A 20,746-nucleotide genomic window follows, 5' to 3' on the forward strand; every position below is an offset into this window, starting at 1 on the left:
TTCCATAAAGTCAACACAGTAGCGCTATACCAACTGCTACATTTTTGTTTAGACACTGGGCTATGCATGAATTCCCATTATAGATCAAATCAAATCAAATGTATTGGTCCCATACACATGGTTAGCAGATGTTATTGTGAGTATAGTGAAATGCTTGTGCTTCTAGTTCTGACAGTGCAGCAACATCTAACAAGTAATATCTAACAATTCCACAGCATATACCTAATACACACAAATCTAAGAAAAGGAATGGAATAAGAATATATAAATATATGGATGAGCAATGTCAGAGCGCATAGGCTAAGATGCAATAGATAGTATAGAATACAGTATATACGTATGAGATGAGTAATGCAAGATATGTAAACATTATTAAAGTGACTATTGTTCCATTTACGAAAGTGGCCAGTGATTTCAAATATGTGTATGTACTGTAGGCAGCAGCCTGTCTGTGATAGTGATGGCTGTTTAACAGCCTGATGGCCTTGAGATAGAAGCTGTTTTTCAGTCTCTCGGTCCCAGCTTTGATGCACCTGTACTGACCTCGCCTTGTGGATGGTAGCGGGGTGAACAGGCAGTGGCTGGGGTGGTTGTTGTCCTTGATGATCTTTTTGGCCTTCCTGTGACATTGGATGCTGTAGGTGTCCTGGAGGGCAGGTAGTTTGCCCCCGGTGATGCGTTGTGCAAACCGCACCACCCTCAGGAGAGCCCTGCGGTTGTGGGCGGTGCAATTGCTGTACCGGGCAGTGATATAGCCCAACAGGATGCTCTCAATTGTGCATCTGTAAAAGTTTGTGAGAGTTTTAGTTAACAAGCCAAATTTCTTCAGCCTCCTGAGTTTGAAGAGGTGCTGTTGATTACCCGAGACTTCCGAGAATGAGATTAGCTAACACAAATATTTACCTACAGTAGGTATAATAAGCGCCCCCTTCCCTCTCTCTCTCTCTGTTTATTGGGTAGGTTGTTTCTCAGTTTGCGCTGTGGAGCTTTGATTTATGGCACCAGCTGCAACACTCTAGTTGACCGACACAAAACCCCACTAAGATTTTTTAAATATTTTTATTTCACCTTTATTTAACCAGGTAGGCAAGTTGAGAACAAGTTGTCATTTACAATTGTTGGCCAAGATAAAGCAAGCAGTTTGACACATACAACAACCCAGAGTTACACATGGAGTAAAACAAACATACAGTCAATAATATAGTAGAAAAATAAGTCTATATACAAAGTGAGCAAATGATGTGAGAAAAGGGAGGTAAAGGCAAAAAAGGCCATGGTGGCGAAGTAAATGCAATATAGCAAGTAAAACATGGGAATGGTAGATTTGCAGTGGAAGAGAGTGCAAAGTAGAAATAGAAATAACGGGGTGCATTGGAGCAAAATAAATAAATAAATAAATAAATACAGCAGGGAAAGAGGTAGTTGTTTGGGATAAATTATAGATGGGCTATGTACAGGTGCAGTAATCTGTGAGCTGCTCTGACAGCTGGTGCTTAAAGCTAGTGAGGGAGATAAGTGTTTCCAGTTTTAGAGATTTTTGTAGTTTGTTCCAGTCATTGGCAGCAGAGAACTGGAAGGAGAGGTGGCCGAAGGAGGAATTGGCTTTGAGGGTGACCAGAGAGATATACCTGCTGGAGCGCGTGCTACAGGTGGGTGCTGCTATGGTGAGATAAGGGGGAACTTTAACTAGCAGGGTCTTGTAGATGACCTGGAGCCAGCGTACAGGTCGCAGTGGTGCGTAGTATATGGGGCTTTGGTGACAAAACGGATGGCACTGTGATAGACTGCCTCCAATTTATTGAGTAGGGTATTGGAGGCTATTTTGTAAATGACATCGCCGAAGTCGAGGATCGGTAGGATGGTCAGTTTTATGAGGGTATGTTTGACAGAATGAGTGAAGGATGCTTTGTTGCGAAATAGGAAGCCAATTCTAGATTTAACTTTGGATTGGAGATGTTTGATGTGAGTCTGGAAGGAGAGTTTACAGTCTAACCAGACACCTAGGTATTTGTAGTTGTCCACATATTCTAAGTCAGAACCGTCCAGAGTATTGATGCTGGACGGGCGCGCAGGTGCAGGCAGCGATCGGTTGAAGAGCATGCATTTAGTTTTACTTGTATTTAAGAGCAGTTGGAGGCCACGGAAGGAGAGTTGTATGGCATTGAAGCTCGTCTGGAGGGTAGTTAACACAGTGTCCAAAGAAGGGCCAGAAGTATACAGAATGGTGTCGTCTGCGTAGAGGTGGATCAGAAACTCACCAGCAGCAAGAGCGACATCATTGATGTATACAGAGAAAAGAGTCGCCCCAAGAATTGAACCCTGTGCACCCCCATAGAGACTGCCAGAGGCCCGGACAACAGGCCCTCTGATTTGACACACTGAACTCTATCAGAGAAGTAGTTGGTGAACCAGGCGAGGCAATCATTTGAGAAACCAAGGCTGTTGAGTCTGCCGATGAGGATGTAGTGATTGACAGAGTCGAAAGCCTTGGCCAGGTCAATGAACACGACAGCACAGTATAGTTTCTTATCGATGGTGGTTAAGATATTGTTTAGGACCTTGAGTGTGGCTGAGGTGCACCCATGACCACCTCTGAAACCAGATTGCATAGCAGAGAAGGTGCGGTGGGATTCGAAATGGTCGGTAATCTGTTGGTTGACTTGGCTTTCGAAGACTTTAGAGAGGCATGGTAGGATAGTTCTAGGTCTGCAGCAGTTTGGGTCAAGAGTGTCCCACCCTTTGAAGAGGGGGATGACCGCAGCTGCTTTCCAATCTTTGGGAATCTCAGAGGACAAGAAAGAGAGGTTGAACAGGCTAGTAATAGGGATTGCAACAATTTCGGCAGATCATTTTAGAAAGAAAGGGTCCGGATTGTCTAGCACGGCTGATTTGTAGGGGTCTAGATTTTGCAGCTCTTTCAGAACATCAGCTGACTGGATTTGGGAGAAGGAGAAATGGGGAAGGCTTGGGCGAGTTGCTGTGGGGGTGCAGTGCTGTTGACCGGGTTAGGGATAGCCAGGTAGAAAACATGGCCAGCTGTAGAAAAATGCTTATTGAAATTCTCAATTATAGTGGATTAATCGGTGGTGACAGAGTTTCCTATCCTCAGTGCAGAGGGCAGCTGGGAGGAGGTGCTCTTATTCTCCAAGGACTTTACAGTGTCCCAGAACTTTTTTGAGTTTGTGTTGCAGGAAGCAAATTTCTGATGATGTCACATCATGAGGCATGACACAGGGCTGAGGACCCGGTCTGGGGCATGATGCTCCCGTTAGAGTGTAAAACTATAGCAGCTGCTCTGATCTCACGTGAAAATAAATTGCTCCTTCCACGTGACTTTGCCGTCTCACGCCGCAAATATGAATGGGCCCCTCTAACAATGAACCCAGGAAGTGTATTCCTAGACACACTGTCATCTGTTACTGGAATGTGTTAATAGAAATGGAAAAAACACATCTTAACTTCCATATCATTGCACAGGCCCCTTTAATTTACGGGAATCACTGGGATGTTCTGATGTCCTTTGCATGCCAGATCCTGGGATTGAACCGCTTGACTCCGTGGGCCACATCGTCACTCTTCTAGGAAGAGCCTATAGATGAGACAGGCCACTAGGGAGACTCCTGAAGCCACTGCCACACCTACAATACAGAGGAGAGGAGTACTGACTAATATGGAGGAGAGGGCAAAAGTAAATGGAAGGCGAGAGAGAGAGGGTTTGCTGCATTCCTACCAGCTTCCTAACTGTTCCCTACCTGTGCCCTACCTGCAGCCTACCTGCTTCCTACCTTCCTACCCCTGGATGTGATCTGTGTGGCCAGTGTCTAAACCTACACTTGACCCCTGGATTTCCCTTTTCAAACAAGTATTGACATCTCTGAGATGTATGACTTAATGGTAGAATTTAACATAGCAGAGCGAGGGCGAGGTTACTGTTAGTGTACACCTCACTAAACTACAGGCAGAAAGGCTGCGAGGAACCACCTTCTTTATTGTAACACATATCTGATGCCTGGGGGAGATCAATTGACTTCAGCTATTTATTTTCTTCTGCTTGTCTTTTATTAAATAACAAAAATCCATATTGATGCTCAATCATCTGTAAACCACACAGATGAAACATGTCACGACAAGATCTGAACACACACCGTAACCGTGTCACAAAGGGCACAGGTATCTTATTGAGATGTATGCTATGGGTGGGACAGAAACTGAAACTGGGGAGGAACCTTATAAAAGCAGGTAGACACAGGTAGTGGCAAAAGTAAATAGAATAGAATAGAACTAGAATATAACTATTATCTATGAATATAACGATTTGCTGATGGCCTGCCCTACGTGCATTTTAAAACATGACATGAAGAGGAATAAAGCTGATGACAGATGACAGGATGTACGAGGAGGTAACAACATTTACTGCTGTGACATTATCAGACCTGTCTGTAGGCCTACTTAGAATAGTGATCAAGTCACATTTGACAGTCACTTTCTAAAATGCAGCCAAGTATATCTTATCACACTCAAGGAACATCAAGATATCTATTTGACCAGCAGATTATCTTTTGGCAACTTTATGAGAAATTGGGTTTCATTTCAGACAGCATAGACGGAGCTGAACCAGTACCTAGCCTACCTTGGTGCCACTCCAACCTTCCCTGTACCAGCTGCTGGGTGATATGGAGCTGCCCATCAGGGATGGTGAAGCCTGCCCACTCCCTCACCCTCTCCTGGACAGCTGCCTCAGTCTCAGAGGAGAGTGTCTAGTCACACAGAGAGATGCCAGTGTCGGGAACCAGGAAGAACACCCGCTTGGCCAAGGCCTGGGAGCCCATGAATGCCTTCGCTATAGAGACACACATACATAGACACATGCAAACACACACACACACACACACACACACACACACACACACACACACACACACACACACACACACACACACACACACACACACACACACACACACACACACACACACACACACACACACACACACACACACGCACGCAACCATGCAAACAAACACACACACAGAGACATAGGCATGGATATCTGCAGGGTCACACATGCACACAGATATATGCGTACCTGTTTTATATACGAAGGTCAAAGATCGTTTTTTACATATTTCACAATTATTCAAGAGCCTCTGTCATATCGTTATGTATGATGCTGGTTCAGTGTACAGTACATTTGAAAACTACAGTGCCTAACCATCGCCATCTAGTGGCACAGCTGTGGACTCATTATTGAATTTCAAGGCCATTTAAGACCTACTGCACTTGTAACTAACTATTCATCAGTTGTAACCTACCTGAGTTTTCATCATTTATCAGATGTTGAAAGAAGTTTTTGGCACTGCTGTAGACACTCCTGATGATGTCCCTCTTGATGTACTGTGAGTGACATGGACTCAAGGTCATCAAAAAATCATCATGGAGATGCAGCTCAAGTGTTTGAAATACCGGGTGCCGGTATTATTGGTGCCCACGGTTGCCTACCATGGTGGTGGTCTTGGCAGTGGTCCTTGCAGGGTTCATGTACGCTCTGCACCCCAGACTCCCCTTCAGTCTCAGGATACAGCTGCATACCTGCACTGACGCAGTGGACGGCCTCTCCCCCAGCTTGCCCCCTGCCTACAAGACAACCCAGAGAGAGAGAGAGAGAGAGAGAGAGAGGAGCTTGCAACTTGGGTTCATCTGAACCTCTATATGGAGCAGATTTGAGCCCGTTACACTGATCCATTACAATGGAAGAAAAGTGCAACAATCCGATTTTTACTGTAATTTTTTTTGCTTCTCAATATTCATATTCCCACTTACCGTTGGGATGAAGATCTGACCTTGAATCTTTATCCTTTGTGAATCGTTCCTCTAAAGAACATACAGGACAAAACCAGTTGTCATTCACAAGGATCGTCAGCAACAACATTGCAATATTCAGTTGTACACCACACCAAACTTGCCTTAGTTGGGGGGTTCAAATTTGTCTTAGCTGGTAGCTTTTTGTTGTTGAGGAGACAAACACTGGCCTCAGTCTTCTTTGCCCACCTCATCATCCCATCCTAACATGGATAACATGTATTGTCACTTTGTCAGTAGAAGTAGTGGTGGAAGAAGCCTTGTCTGATGGAAGACTGAATGTGTAATAAACATGTAAGAGTAATAATCATTAAACTAGGCCTCTGTCCAAAATGGCACCACATTCCCTATATAGTACACTACTTTTGACTGGGGCCCTAGGTTACCTTCATGGCCTGCATCAAACCGTGGCGGGTCTTGTCCTTGATAGGGAACATGAGGTCGATGTCCATGGGGCAGACTGCAACAGGCCAGAACGCTGTCATCCACTGCAGGTAACTCCATGTCGCAGATTTAGAAGATTTCTGGAAGACATGACGCAGTAAGTCAACGTTTATCAACACTAACCAGGAACGAGAATTCAGCATTTTCTCTCCTTCTCTCCCGCTACCCCCCCACCCCCCCACGTTACTACTCGCTGTTTATTATCTATGCATAGTCCCTTTACCCCTACCTACATGTACAAATTACCTCGACTAACCTTACCGGTATCCCCTGTATATAGCCTTGTTAATGTTATGTAATTATATTGTAATACTATTTTATTTTATTTTTTACTTTAGTTTATTAAATACATATTTTCTTGAACTGCATTGTTGGTTAAGGGCTTGTAAGTAAGCATTTCACTGTATTCGGCACATGTGACAAATACAATTTGATTTGATTTGCAGTGTATTGCGGTGTTAGAAGATAATACACAGGCAAATGAATGAATGAGTAAAATGTTCAACTCCGTACTCACACTGGGTTCTTTAATGTTCATAATCCAGCAAGTCACTCTGTGATGAAATTGTTAAGAAAGAGTGTGTTCTCTTTAGTCTTTGTGTTATGTGCATGTGTCTACGTGCGTGTGTGTCTGCGTGTGTTTGTCTGTGGATGTGTGCATGCGTCTGCATGTGTGTCTGTGTCTGCGTGTGTGTGTCTGCGTGTGTGTCTGTGGATGTGGATGTGTGTGTGTCTGCGTGTGTGGATGTGTGTGTGTGTCTGTGTGTGTCTGCGTGTGTGTCTGCATGTGTGTGAGTGTGTGTGTGTCTGCGTGTGTGGATGTTTGTGTGTGTCTGCGTGTGTGGATGAGTGTGTGTGTCTGCGTGTGTGTCTGCGTGTGTCGATGTATGTGTGGATGGGTGTGTGTTTGTGTCTGCGTGTGTGTGTCTGCGTGTGTGGATGAGTGTGTGTGTCTGCGTGTGTGTCTGCGTGTGTGGATGTGTGTGTGGATGGGTGTGTGTTTGTGTCTGCGTGTGTGTGTCTGCGTGTGTCTTCATATGGGTGTGTGTGTGTGTCTGCATGTGTGGATGTGTGTGTGCGTCTGCGTGTGTGTCTGCGTGTGTGTCTGCGTGTGTGGACGTGTGTGGACGTGTGTGTGTGTCATCAGCAGTGGAGTCTGGGTAAGAGGATACATGTTGGTGTTGGAGCAGATATGAAGCATCACTCTGTCATTGGTGTCCTCCTCTGACAAACCCCAAAGCCTGTCCTCAGATACACGATTTTCCACAGCAACGATAGTCTAACAGAGAAAATGCAGACAGAATACAGACAAATGGATAAATCATCAGATAGACAATCAAACCAAAAACATCGAAAGAAAGAAAATTAAGGAAAACAAATGCTTGAAATTTGACAAAGAAGAAATTCCTGCCTCACCCGCCTCATGTTCATATGGCTCTCTTTGGTCTGATGGGACGGGGAGACCACAAACATGCCCATCACAGACAGTCCTCCAGGAACCATGCGGTTCAGCTTTAACAAAAGGAAAAATGCAGGAGTCATTAACCAAACCATAGACACTTGATTATCATAACACTATAACACCACAGTACAACAGAAGATCGTTTCAGAAAAAACAATCCTCCATATTTCTCAGGCATGTTCTCCATTAAATCTCACATGTTCTGCGTGATCTAGGATGTAGTCTTTGTCATCCTCATTCATCAGGCCACCAGGATTGTCCTCCTTTAGTGGGGTCATCGCTGCATGCACCACAAACTCCCCCTGTAGCAAAACAAATGTTGAACAAATAAAATGATATTGCATGGGATAGCCTGACATTAGAAAGACAGACTGCGTCCCCTTACGTACAGTAGGCCTAAATGTCTCACCTGTCCAACTAAAAGTCCAATGATGTAAGATGTGCTTGCATTCAGGTCAGCAAAGTATTTCTCCACTGCAGCATCAACAAATAAAATGATCCATTCACACTAAGCTAAAGGGTAGAGCTGCTGCTTTCAAGGAGTGGGACTCTAACCCGGATGCTTACAAGAAATCCCGCTATGCCCTCCGAAGAACCACTAAACAGGAAAAGCGTCAATACAGAACTAAGATCGAATCATACTACACCGGCATCGATGCTCGTCGGATGTGGCAGGCCTTTCAAACTATTACAGACCACAAAGGAAAACACAGCCGAGAGCTGCCCAGTGACATGAGCCTACCAGATGAGCTAAATAACGTCTGTGCTCGCTTCGAGGCAAGTAACACTGAAACATGCATGAGAGCATCAGCTGTTCCAGACAACAGTGTGATCATTCTCTCTGCAGCTGATGTGAATAAGACCTTTAAACAGGTCAACATTCACAGGGCCACTGGGCCAGACGGATTATCAGGATGTGTACTGCGAGCATGCGCTGACCAACTGCCAAGTGTCTTCACTGACATTTTCAAACTCTCCCTGTCTGAGTCTGTACCTTAGTGCCCAAGAACACTAAGGTAATCTGCCTAAATGACTACCAACCCGTAGCACTCACGTCTGTTGCCATGAAATGCTTTGAAAGGCTGGTCATTTTTAAAATTTTTTATAAAAAAGGCTGGTCATGGCTCACATCAACATCCTTGTCCCAGAAACCCTAGACCCACTCTGAACTCATCTCTATTGTACTCCACACTGCCCTTTCCCACCTGGATAAAAGGAACACCTATGTGAGAATGTTATTCATTGAGGACAGCTCAGCGTTCAACACCATAGTACCCTCACTAAGCTAAGGACCCTGGGACTAAACACCTCCCTCTGCAACTGGATCCTGAACTTCCTGGCGGGCCGCCCTCCGGTGGTAAGAGTAGGTAACAACACATCCGTCACGCTGATCCTCAACACGGGGCCCTTCAGGGGTACAGTGAGTGAGTGTTCGTCAAGCACCGGGCAGTGAAATCTTTGAAATTGTTGCATGCAGCATTTATATTTTTGTTCAGTGTATATTCTGTAAAAAACAAAACTTTTGTTTATTCTCTGAAATTGTAATCAGACCATTGCTTCTTCTATCTCACCCTTGATATTTTCAGAATTTGATTTGACAAATCTATGCAAAGATATGCTACTTACTCGTCCTTCTTACTGCAATAAATACTGTATCATTAACCTCTATGTGCTAGGTGGGACGTTAGCGTCCCACTCTATTCAACAGCCAGTGGAAGAGCGTGGCGCGAAATACAAATACCTCAAAAATGCTATAATTTCAATATTTCAAACATACGACTATTTTACACAATTTGAAAGATAATACTCTCGTTAATCTAACCACATTGTCCGATTTCAAAAAGGCTTTACAGCGAAAGCAAAACATTAGATTATGTTAGGAGAGTACATAGACACAAATAACCACACAGCCATTTTTCAAGCAAGCATATATGTCACAAAAACCCAAAACACAGCTAAATGCAGCACTAACCTTTGATGATCTTCATCAGATGACACTCCTAGGACATTATGTTATACAATACATGCATGTTTTGTTCAATCAAGTTCATATTTATATAAAAAACAGCTTTTTACAATGACGTGTGATGTTCAGAAATTGGATTCCCACCGAAAACTTCCGGTGAATTTACTAAATTACTCATGATAAATGTTGACAAAATACATAACAATTATTTAAGAATTATAGATACAGAACTCCTTTATGCAATCACTATGTCAGATTTTAAAATAGCTTTTCGGCGAAAGCACATTTTGCAATATTCTGAGTACATAGCTCAGCCATCACGGCTAGCTAATTTGACACCCGCCAAGTTCGGAGCTCACTAAACTCAGAATTAGTATAAGAAAAATTGGATTACCTTTGCTGTTCTTCGTCAGAATGCACTCCCAGGACTGCTACTTCCACAACAAATGGTGTTTTTGTTCCAAATAATCCATAGTTATGTGCAAATACCTCGTTTTGTTCGTGCGTTCAAGTCACTATCCAAAGGGTAACGCGCGAGCGCATTTCGAGACAAAAAATGTAAAAATGTTCCATTACCGTACTTAGAAGCATGTCAAACGCTGTTTAAAATAATTTTAATGGTATTTTTCTCGTAAAATAGCGATAATATTCCAACCGGACAATGCTGTATTCATTCAAAAAGGCAGAGAAAAAATGGCATAGAGGTCTCCTGAACGTGCATTTCCAATCTCTTTGTCACCAGGCAGTCCACTTACAAACTGTGCTCCTGTTATCTGCCCAGAGACAGGAGACGCCTCAATCCGCTTTCTGAACACTTTAGAGAGCCAATGGAAGCCTTAGAAAGTGCTACATAACCCCACGGGCACTGTAGTTTCGATAGAGAAGCAAATGGAGAACTACAAATTCGCAGGCCGGCCACTTCCAGCTTGGAATGTTCTCAGGTTTTTGCCTGCCATATGAGTTCTGTTATACTCACAGACACCATTCAAACAGTTTTAGAATCTTCAGAGTGTTTTCTATCGAAATCTACTAATAATATGCATATTCCCGTTTCTGGGAAAGCGTAGTAACCAGTTTAAATTAGGTACGTTTTTTATCCGGCCGTGAAAATACTGCCCCCTAGCCCAGACAGGTTAATTACCCGTAATTGTTGACGTGTGTTAACCTAAGGCACCGGCCAGTGAGTGAGTGTCCGTCAGGCACCGGCCAGCGAGTGAGTGTTCGTCAGGCACCGGCCAGTGAGTGAGTGTTTGTCAGGCACCGGCCAGCAAGTGAGTGTTCGTCAGGCACCGGCCAGCGGGTGATTGTTCGTCAGGCCAACAGCAGAATACTGTGAACTGTGACACACTGACACATTTCCTCTTAAGTTTAAAATACAGGTGATCCTGTTACAGACTACACACGGCCCAGGGTAACCAGGGTAACCAGGGTAACCTTTAAGGGAGACTGTCTTTCACGTCTCCACAACCAGTGGTGTGTCTAACCCCTATCACCGCCACACTGAAACCTCCCAATGGAGCTTTCCTTTCATGCAACCTGGTGCTTCTCCTGCCTGTGGTTTCTTAAGCATGTAACAACACAGTCCCACCAGACTGACAACATCTTCTGCTCACTGCGGCAACCGTTGCATCGCATGGGTGGCGGCTGGGCCTAGTAGCCAAAATATCCTCTCTGTGTCTGTCTGGAGTCTGGACAGGCATGTCACCACTTGCCCCATGCTCACAGTAACCACAGAGTTTCGGTATGTGATGTGCCACAGATGGAATTTTACTGTAGCTGCAAGTCATATATACTGTATAATAGCCTACAGTAAGTGTTGTGTATCTGAGGTGGTTGTTGTTGATGTCAGGGTTCAGGAGTGCAGTGTAAGCCTGTGGCCTGTAGCAGTGTTGAGAGAAAACATCAAGTGCCTTATGGAAGGGCTGAGACAGATATTAGCCACAAACAAAATAAGATCTATAACGTTCCATAAAGTCAACACAGTAGCGCTATACCAACTGCTACATTTTTGTTTAGACACTGGGCTATGCATGAATTCCCATTATAGATCAAATCAAATCAAATGTATTGGTCCCATACACATGGTTAGCAGATGTTATTGTGAGTATAGTGAAATGCTTGTGCTTCTAGTTCTGACAGTGCAGCAACATCTAACAAGTAATATCTAACAATTCCACAGCATATACCTAATACACACAAATCTAAGAAAAGGAATGGAATAAGAATATATAAATATATGGATGAGCAATGTCAGAGCGCATAGGCTAAGATGCAATAGATAGTATAGAATACAGTATATACGTATGAGATGAGTAATGCAAGATATGTAAACATTATTAAAGTGACTATTGTTCCATTTACGAAAGTGGCCAGTGATTTCAAATATGTGTATGTACTGTAGGCAGCAGCCTGTCTGTGATAGTGATGGCTGTTTAACAGCCTGATGGCCTTGAGATAGAAGCTGTTTTTCAGTCTCTCGGTCCCAGCTTTGATGCACCTGTACTGACCTCGCCTTGTGGATGGTAGCGGGGTGAACAGGCAGTGGCTGGGGTGGTTGTTGTCCTTGATGATCTTTTTGGCCTTCCTGTGACATTGGATGCTGTAGGTGTCCTGGAGGGCAGGTAGTTTGCCCCCGGTGATGCGTTGTGCAAACCGCACCACCCTCAGGAGAGCCCTGCGGTTGTGGGCGGTGCAATTGCTGTACCGGGCAGTGATATAGCCCAACAGGATGCTCTCAATTGTGCATCTGTAAAAGTTTGTGAGAGTTTTAGTTAACAAGCCAAATTTCTTCAGCCTCCTGAGTTTGAAGAGGTGCTGTTGATTACCCGAGACTTCCGAGAATGAGATTAGCTAACACAAATATTTACCTACAGTAGTTATAATAAGCGCCCCCTTCCCTCTCTCTCTCTCTGTTTATTGGGTAGGTTGTTTCTCAGTTTGCGCTGTGGAGCTTTGATTCATGGCACCAGCTGCAACACTTTAGTTGACCCACACAAAACCCCACTAAGATTTTTTAAATATTTTTATTTCACCTTTATTTAACCAGGTAGGCAAGTTGAGAACAAGTTCTCATTTACAATTGCGACCTGGCCAAGATAAAGCAAGCAGTTTGACACATACAACAACACAGAGTTACACATGGAGTAAAACAAACATACAGTCAATAATATAGTAGAAAAATAAGTCTATATACAAAGTGAGCAAATGATGTGAGAAAAGGGAGGTAAAGGCAAAAAAGGCCATGGTGGCGAAGTAAATGCAATATAGCAAGTAAAACATGGGAATGGTAGATTTGCAGTGGAAGAGAGTGCAAAGTAGAAATAGAAATAACGGGGTGCATTGGAGCAAAATAAATAAATAAATAAATAAATACAGCAGGGAAAGAGGTAGTTGTTTGGGATAAATTATAGATGGGCTATGTACAGGTGCAGTAATCTGTGAGCTGCTCTGACAGCTGGTGCTTAAAGCTAGTGAGGGAGATAAGTGTTTCCAGTTTTAGAGATTTTTGTAGTTTGTTCCAGTCATTGGCAGCAGAGAACTGGAAGGAGAGGTGGCCGAAGGAGGAATTGGCTTTGAGGGTGACCAGAGAGATATACCTGCTGGAGCGCGTGCTACAGGTGGGTGCTGCTATGGTGAGATAAGGGGGAACTTTACCTAGCAGGGTCTTGTAGATGACCTGGAGCCAGCGTACAGGTCGCAGTGGTGGGTAGTATACGGGGCTTTTGTGACAAAACGGATGGCACTGTGATAGACTGCCTCCAATTTATTGAGTAGGGTATTGGAGGCTATTTTGTAAATGACATCGCCGAAGTCGAGGATCGGTAGGATGGTCAGTTTTATGAGGGTATGTTTGACAGAATGAGTGAAGGATGCTTTGTTGCGAAATAGGAAGCCAATTCTAGATTTAACTTTGGATTGGAGATGTTTGATGTGAGTCTGGAAGGAGAGTTTACAGTCTAACCAGACACCTAGGTATTTGTAGTTGTCCACATATTCTAAGTCAGAACCGTCCAGAGTATTGATGCTGGACGGGCGGGCAGGTGCAGGCAGCGATCGGTTGAAGAGCATGCATTTAGTTTTACTTGTATTTAAGAGCAGTTGGAGGCCACGGAAGGAGAGTTGTATGGCATTGAAGCTCGTCTGGAGGGTAGTTAACACAGTGTCCAAAGAAGGGCCAGAAGTATACAGAATGGTGTCGTCTGCGTAGAGGTGGATCAGAAACTCACCAGCAGCAAGAGCGACATCATTGATGTATACAGAGAAAAGAGTCGCCCCAAGAATTGAACCCTGTGCACCCCCATAGAGACTGCCAGAGGCCCAGACAACAGGCCCTCTGATTTGACACACTGAACTCTATCAGAGAAGTAGTTGGTGAACCAGGCGAGGCAATCATTTGAGAAACCAAGGCTGTTGAGTCTGCCGATGAGGATGTAGTGATTGACAGAGTCGAAAGCCTTGGCCAGGTCAATGAACACGACAGCACAGTATAGTTTCTTATCGATGGTGGTTAAGATATCATTTAGGACCTTGAGCGTGGCTGAGGTGCACCCATGACCAGCTCTGAAACCAGATTGCATAGCAGAGAAGGTGCGGTGGGATTCGAAATGGTCGGTAATCTGTTTGTTGACTTGGCTTTCGAAGACTTTAGAGAGGCATGGTAGGATAGTTCTAGGTCTGCAGCAGTTTGGGTCAAGAGTGTCCCACCCTTTGAAGAGGGGGGATGACCGCAGCTGCTTTCCAATCTTTGGGAATCTCAGACGACACGAAAGAGAGGTTGAACAGGCTAGTAATAGGGATTGCAACAATTTCGGCAGATCATTTTAGAAAGAAAGGGTCCGGATTGTCTAGCACGGCTGATTTGTAGGGGTCTAGATTATGCAGCTCTTTCAGAACATCAGCTGACTGGATTTGGGAGAAGGAGAAATGGGGAAGGCTTGGGCGAGTTGCTGTGGGGGTGCAGTGCTGTTGACCGGGTTAGGGATAGCCAGGTAGAAAACATGGCCAGCTGTAGAAAAATGCTTATTGAAATTCTCAATTATAGTGGATTAATCGGTGGTGACAGAGTTTCCTATCCTCAGTGCAGAGGGCAGCTGGGAGGAGGTGCTCTTATTCTCCAAGGACTTTACAGTGTCCCAGAACTTTTTTGAGTTTGTGTTGCAGGAAGCAAATTTCTGATGATGTCACATCATGAGGCATGACACAGGGCTGAGGACCCGGTCTGGGGCATGATGCTCCCGTTAGAGTGTAAAACTATAGCAGCTGCTCTGATCTCACGTGAAAATAAATTGCTCCTTCCACGTGACTTTGCCGTCTCACGCCGAAAATATGAATGGGCCCCTCTAACAATGAACCCATGAAGTGTATTCCTAGACACACTGTCATCTGTTACTGGAATGTGTTAATAGAAATGGAAAAAACACATCTTAACTTCCATATCATTGCTCAGGCCCCTTTAATTTACGGGAATCACTGGGATGTTCTGATGCCCTTTGCATGCCAGATCCTGGGATTGAACCGCTTGACTCCGTGGGCCACATCGTCACTCTTCTAGGAAGAGCCTATAGATGAGACAGGCCACTAGGGAGACTCCTGAAGCCACTGCCACACCTACAATACAGAGGAGAGGAGTACTGACTAATATGGAGGAGAGGGGAAAAGTAAACGGAATGCGAGAGAGAGAGGGTTTGCTGCATTCCTACCAGCTTCCTAACTGTTCCCTACCTGTGCCCTACCTGCAGCCTACCTGCTTCCTACCTGCATCATACCTGCTTCCTAAATGTGTCCTACTTATATACTACTTGCTTCCTACCTACATCATATCTGATTCCTACCTGCTTCCTACCTGTGTCCTACCTGCAGCCTACATGCTTCCAACATGCTTCATACCTGCTTCTTAAATGTGTCCTACCTCTATCCTACTTGCTTCCAACCTGCATCATATCTGCTTCCTATCTTCTTCCTAACTGCTTCCTACCTGCTTCCTACCTTCCTACCCCTGGATGTGATCTGTGTGGCCAGTGTCTAAACCTACACTTGACCCCTGGATTTCCCTTTTCAAACAAGTATTGACATCTCTGAGATGGATGACTCAATGGTAGAATTTAACATAGCAGAGCGAGGGCGAGGTTACTGTTAGTGTACACCTCACTAAACTACAGGCAGAAAGGCTGCGAGGAACCACCTTCTTTATTGTAACACATATCTGATGCCTGGGGGAGATCAATTGACTTCAGCTATTTATTTTCTTCTGCTTGTCTTTTATTAAATAACAAAAATCCATATTGATGCTCAATCATCTGTAAACCACACAGATGAAACAGGTCACGACAAGATCTGAACACACACCGTAACCGTGTCACAAAGGGCACAGGTATCTTATTGAGATGTATGCTATGGGTGGGACAGAAACTGAAACTGGGGAGGAACCTTATAAAAGCAGGTAGACACAGGTAGTGGCAAAAGTAAATAGAATAGAATAGAACTAGAATATAACTATTATCTATGAATATAACGATTTGCTGATGGCCTGTCCTACGTGCATTTTAAAACATGACATGAAGAGGAATAAAGCTGATGACAGATGACAGGATGTACGAGGAGGTAACAACATTTACTGCTGTGACATTATCAGACCTGTCTGTAGGCCTACTTAGAATAGTGATCAAGTCACATTTGACAGTCACTTTCTAAAATGCAGCCAAGTATATCTTATCACACTCAAGGAACATCAAGATATCTATTTGACCAGCAGATTATCTTTTGGCAACTTTATGAGAAATTGGGTTTCATTTCAGACAGCATAGACGGAGCTGAACCAGTACCTAGCCTACCTTGGTGCCACTCCAACCTTCCCTGTACCAGCTGCTGGGTGATATGGAGCTGCCCATCAGGGATGGTGAAGCCTGCCCACTCCCTCACCCTCTCCTGGACAGCTGCCTCAGTCTCAGAGGAGAGTGTCTAGTCACACAGAGAGATGCCAGTGTCGGGAACCAGGAAGAACACCCGCTTGGCCAAGGCCTGGGAGCCCATGAATGCCTTCGCTATAGAGACACACATACATAGACACATGCAAACACACACACACACACACACACACACACACACACACACACACACACACACACACACACACACACACACACACACACACACACACACACACACACACACACACACACACACACACACGCAACCATGCAAACAAACACACACACAGAGACATAGGCATGGATATCTGCAGGGTCACACATGCACACAGATATATGCGTACCTGTTTTTTATATTAAGGTTAAAGATCGTTTTTTACATATTTCACAATTATTCAAGAGCCTCTGTCATATCGTTATGTATGATGCTGGTTTAGTGTACAGTACATTTGAAAACTACAGTGCCTAACCATCGCCATCTAGTGGCACAGCTGTGGACTCATTATTGAATTTCAAGGCCATTTAAGACCTACTGCACTTGTAACTAACTATTCATCAGTTGTAACCTACCTGAGTTTTCATCATTTATCAGATGTTGAAAGAAGTTTTTGGCACTGCTGTAGACACTCCTGATGATGTCCCTCTTGATGTACTGTGAGTGACATGGACTCAAGGTCATCAAAAAATCATCATGGAGATGCAGCTCAAGTGTTTGAAATACCGGGTGCCGGTATTATTGGTGCCCACGGTTGCCTACCATGGTGGTGGTCTTGGCAGTGGTCCTTGCAGGGTTCATGTACGCTCTGCACCCCAGACTCCCCTTCAGTCTCAGGATACAGCTGCATACCTGCACTGACGCAGTGGACGGCCTCTCCCCCAGCTTGCCCCCTGCCTACAAGACAACCCAGAGAGAGAGAGAGAGAGAGAGAGAGAGAGAGAGAGGAGCTTGCAACTTGGGTTCATCTGAACCTCTATATGGAGCAGATTTGAGCCCGTTACACTTATCCATTACAATGGAAGAAAAGTACAACAATCCGATTTTTACTGTAATTTTTTTTTGCTTCTCAATATTCATATTCCCACTTACTGTTGGGATGAAGATCTGACCTTGAATCTTTATCCTTTGTGAATCGTTCCTCTAAAGAACATACAGGACAAAACCAGTTGTCATTCACAAGGATCGTCAGCAACAACATTGCAATATTCAGTTGTACACCACACCAAACTTGCCTTAGTTGGGGGGTTCAAATTTGTCTTAGCTGGTAGCTTTTTGTTGTTGAGGAGACAAACACTGGCCTCAGTCTTCTTTGCCCACCTCATCATCCCATCCTAACATGGATAACATGTATTGTCACTTTGTCAGTAGAAGTAGTGGTGGAAGAAGCCTTGTCTGATGGAAGACTGAATGTGTAATAAACATGTAAGAGTAATAATCATTAAACTAGGCCTCTGTCCAAAATGGCACCACATTCCCTATATAGTACACTACTTTTGACTGGGGCCCTAGGTTACCTTCATGGCCTGCATCAAACCGTGGCGGGTCTTGTCCTTGATAGGGAACATGAGGTCGATGTCCATGGGGCAGACTGCAACAGGCCAGAACGCTGTCATCCACTGCAGGTAACTCCATGTCGCAGATTTAGAAGATTTCTGGAAGACATGACGCAGTAAGTCAACGTTTATCAACACTAACCAGGAACGAGAATTCAGCATTTTCTCTCCTTCTCTCCCGCTACCCCCCCACCCCCCCACGCTTCTACTCGCTGTTTATTATCTATGCATAGTCCTTTTACCCCTACCTACATGTACAAATTACCTCGACTAACCTGACCGCTATCCCCTGTATATAGCCTTGTTAATGTAATGTAATTTTATTGTGATACTATTTTATTTTATTTTTTACTTTAGTTTATTAAATACATATTTTTCTTGAACTGCATTGTTGGTTAAGGGCTTGTAAGTAAGCATTTCACTGTATTCGGCAAATTTGATTTGCAGTGTATTGCGGTGTTAGAAGATAATACACAGGCAAATGAATGAATGAGTAAAATGTTCAACTCCGTACTCACACTGGGTTCTTTAATGTTCATAATCCAGCAAGTCACTCTGTGATGAAATTGTTAAGAAAGAGTGTGTTCTCTTTAGTCTTTGTGTTATGTGCATGTGTGTCAGTGTGTGTGTGTGTGTCTGCGTGTGTGTGTGTGTGTGGATGTGTGTTTGTGTCTGCATGTGTGTCTGCGTGTGTGTGTCTGTGGATGTGTGCGTGTGTCTGCATGTGTGTCTGTGTGTGTGTGTCTGTGTGTGTGTGTCTGCGTGTGTGTGTCTGCGTGTGTGTCTGCGTGTGTGTGTCTGTGTGTGTCTGCGTGTGTGTCTGCGTGTGTGGATGTGTGTGTGGATGGGTGTGTGTGTCTGCGTGTGTGTGTCTGCGTGTGTCTGCATGTTGCGTGTGCGTCTGCGTGTGTGTCTGCGTGTGTGTCTGCGTGTGTGGACGTGTGTGTGTGTGTGTGTGTGTCATCAGCAGTGGAGTCTGGGTAAGAGGATACTTGTTGGTGTTGGAGCAGATATGAAGCATCACTCTGTCATTGGTGTCCTCCTCTGACAAACCCCAAAGCCTGTCCTCAGATACACGATTTTCCACAGCAACCATAGTCTAACAGAGAAAATGCAGACAGAATACAGACAAATGGATAAATCATCAGATAGACAATCAAACCAAAAACATCGAAGGAAAACAAAAGCTTGAAATTTGACAAAGAAGAAATTCCTGCCTCACCCGCCTCATGTTCATATGGCTCTCTTTGGTCTGATGGGACGGGGAGACCACAAACATGCCCATCACAGACAGTCCTCCAGGAACCATGCGGTTCAGCTTTAACAAAAGGAAAAATGCAGGAGTCATTAACCAAACCATAGACACTTGAATATCATAACACTATAACACCACAGTACAACAGAAGATCGTTTCAGAAAAAACAATCCTCCATATTTCTCAGGCATGTTCTCCATTAAATCTGACATGTTCTGCGTGATCTAGGATGTAGTCTTTGTCATCCTCATTCATCAGGCCACCAGGATTGTCCTCCTTTAGTGGGGTCATCGCTGCATGCACCACAAACTCCCCCTGTAGCAAAACAAATGTTGAACAAATAAAATGATATTGCATGGGATAGCCTGACATTAGAAAGACAGACTACGTCCCCTTACGTACAGTAGGCCTAAATGTCTCACCTGTCCAACTAAAAGTCCAATGATGTAAGATGTGCTTGCATTCAGGTCAGCAAAGTATTTCTCCACTGCAGCATCAGCAATGATGCCTTTTCCCATTCCTTTCCCGATTTACACCAAGTTAATCTGCAATTATAAATGAAGATCAATGAGAACTTTACAGTATAGGACTATAGGTAGGTATTGTCAGTGTATTAGAAGAATGCAAGATTATATCATCAAAGAAACCTACGGGGATTTTGTTTCAATTTCAGACGTTTGGGATTCTGTTATCGTCCAGTCAACAGTACTTGACAGTCTTCGCTGAGTTTCCACTACCTCATCTCCTGAACGGGTGATTCGAGAACATGTATGAAGTCATAATGCAGCAATGCATTGTGACATAAGGAAGTTCAAGCATGTCCTTTTTTTAGAACGTAATTCATCGTAATTTATCAAGCACAGTATTCTATGCAGTGAATTTATAAACGCCTCTTGACCATGTTCAATCAGACAAATAATAATTAAATAATTGCGTTGTTAAATGCTTTTTTGACCATCCGCTTCAAATAATAAGTAAATCATTGCGTCATTAAATGGTTTTTTGACCATCCGCTTCACTTTATATACAGGTTTCAGCTAAACATAGAATCAAATGGTTTATCCGTCTCTCTTCGGCCGCCGATAATTTCAGAACAAAGTTGACTTCAAATAGCCTACAAAGTTGCCAATGTCTTTGCAGTTTATACAAACAAGTGATGTATAAAATTATGCTTTAAATGAAAACCTAGATGACTGCATTAAAATATAAACAGTAGGCTATAGGCCTAATTCAATCATATTGAAATACATTTCATGTTAATCAATTGAGTTCTATTTTGCTAC

At 43.9% G+C, this 20,746-nt stretch overlaps 2 protein-coding genes across 2 annotated transcripts; both read right to left on the reverse strand.

The window, feature by feature from the left end:
- Positions 1 to 2,497: 2,497 nt before the first annotated feature.
- LOC123724419 (protein odr-4 homolog) lies at positions 2,498 to 12,297 on the reverse strand. The gene is made up of 12 exons (XM_045687884.1): positions 12,229 to 12,297; positions 7,963 to 8,067; positions 7,720 to 7,815; positions 7,476 to 7,582; positions 6,821 to 6,857; positions 6,246 to 6,383; positions 5,964 to 6,062; positions 5,821 to 5,871; positions 5,500 to 5,634; positions 5,313 to 5,394; positions 4,631 to 4,840; positions 2,498 to 3,638 (listed from the first exon to the last, which is right to left on the reverse strand). Exons 2-11 carry the CDS (start codon positions 8,041 to 8,043, stop codon positions 4,758 to 4,760), a joined length of 909 nt encoding a protein of 302 aa, XP_045543840.1. The 5' UTR covers positions 8,044 to 8,067; positions 12,229 to 12,297; the 3' UTR covers positions 2,498 to 3,638; positions 4,631 to 4,757.
- A 2,318-nt stretch (positions 12,298 to 14,615) lies between these two features.
- LOC106560556 (protein odr-4 homolog) lies at positions 14,616 to 20,203 on the reverse strand. The gene is made up of 13 exons (XM_045687883.1): positions 20,115 to 20,203; positions 19,886 to 20,008; positions 19,674 to 19,778; positions 19,431 to 19,526; positions 19,201 to 19,307; positions 18,727 to 18,763; positions 18,170 to 18,307; positions 17,888 to 17,986; positions 17,745 to 17,795; positions 17,415 to 17,549; positions 17,228 to 17,309; positions 16,562 to 16,771; positions 14,616 to 15,338 (listed from the first exon to the last, which is right to left on the reverse strand). Exons 2-12 carry the CDS (start codon positions 19,979 to 19,981, stop codon positions 16,689 to 16,691), a joined length of 1,029 nt encoding a protein of 342 aa, XP_045543839.1. The 5' UTR covers positions 19,982 to 20,008; positions 20,115 to 20,203; the 3' UTR covers positions 14,616 to 15,338; positions 16,562 to 16,688.
- Positions 20,204 to 20,746: the final 543 nt, after the last annotated feature.

The sequence above is a fragment of the Salmo salar genome, chromosome ssa10, assembly GCF_905237065.1.
Source record: "Salmo salar chromosome ssa10, Ssal_v3.1, whole genome shotgun sequence".
In the NCBI taxonomy this organism is placed as follows: domain Eukaryota; kingdom Metazoa; phylum Chordata; class Actinopteri; order Salmoniformes; family Salmonidae; genus Salmo; species Salmo salar.

Coding starts and splice junctions, on each gene's coding strand:
- LOC123724419 (XM_045687884.1), bottom strand. CDS start 8,043: ATGACCCCACTAAAGGAGGACAATCCTGGTGGCCTGATGAATGAGGAT. Junction 6,858..7,475: donor ATCTGCTCCAACACCAACAT/GTATCCTCTTAC, acceptor ATTTCATCACAG/AGTGACTTGCTGGATTATGA. Junction 6,384..6,820: donor TGAACATTAAAGAACCCAGT/GTGAGTACGGAG, acceptor CATGTCTTCCAG/AAATCTTCTAAATCTGCGAC.
- LOC106560556 (XM_045687883.1), bottom strand. CDS start 19,981: ATGGGAAAAGGCATCATTGCTGATGCTGCAGTGGAGAAATACTTTGCT. Junction 19,779..19,885: donor TTGGACTTTTAGTTGGACAG/GTGAGACATTTA, acceptor GTTTTGCTACAG/GGGGAGTTTGTGGTGCATGC. Junction 17,796..17,887: donor ATTTGAACCCCCCAACTAAG/GCAAGTTTGGTG, acceptor TATGTTCTTTAG/AGGAACGATTCACAAAGGAT.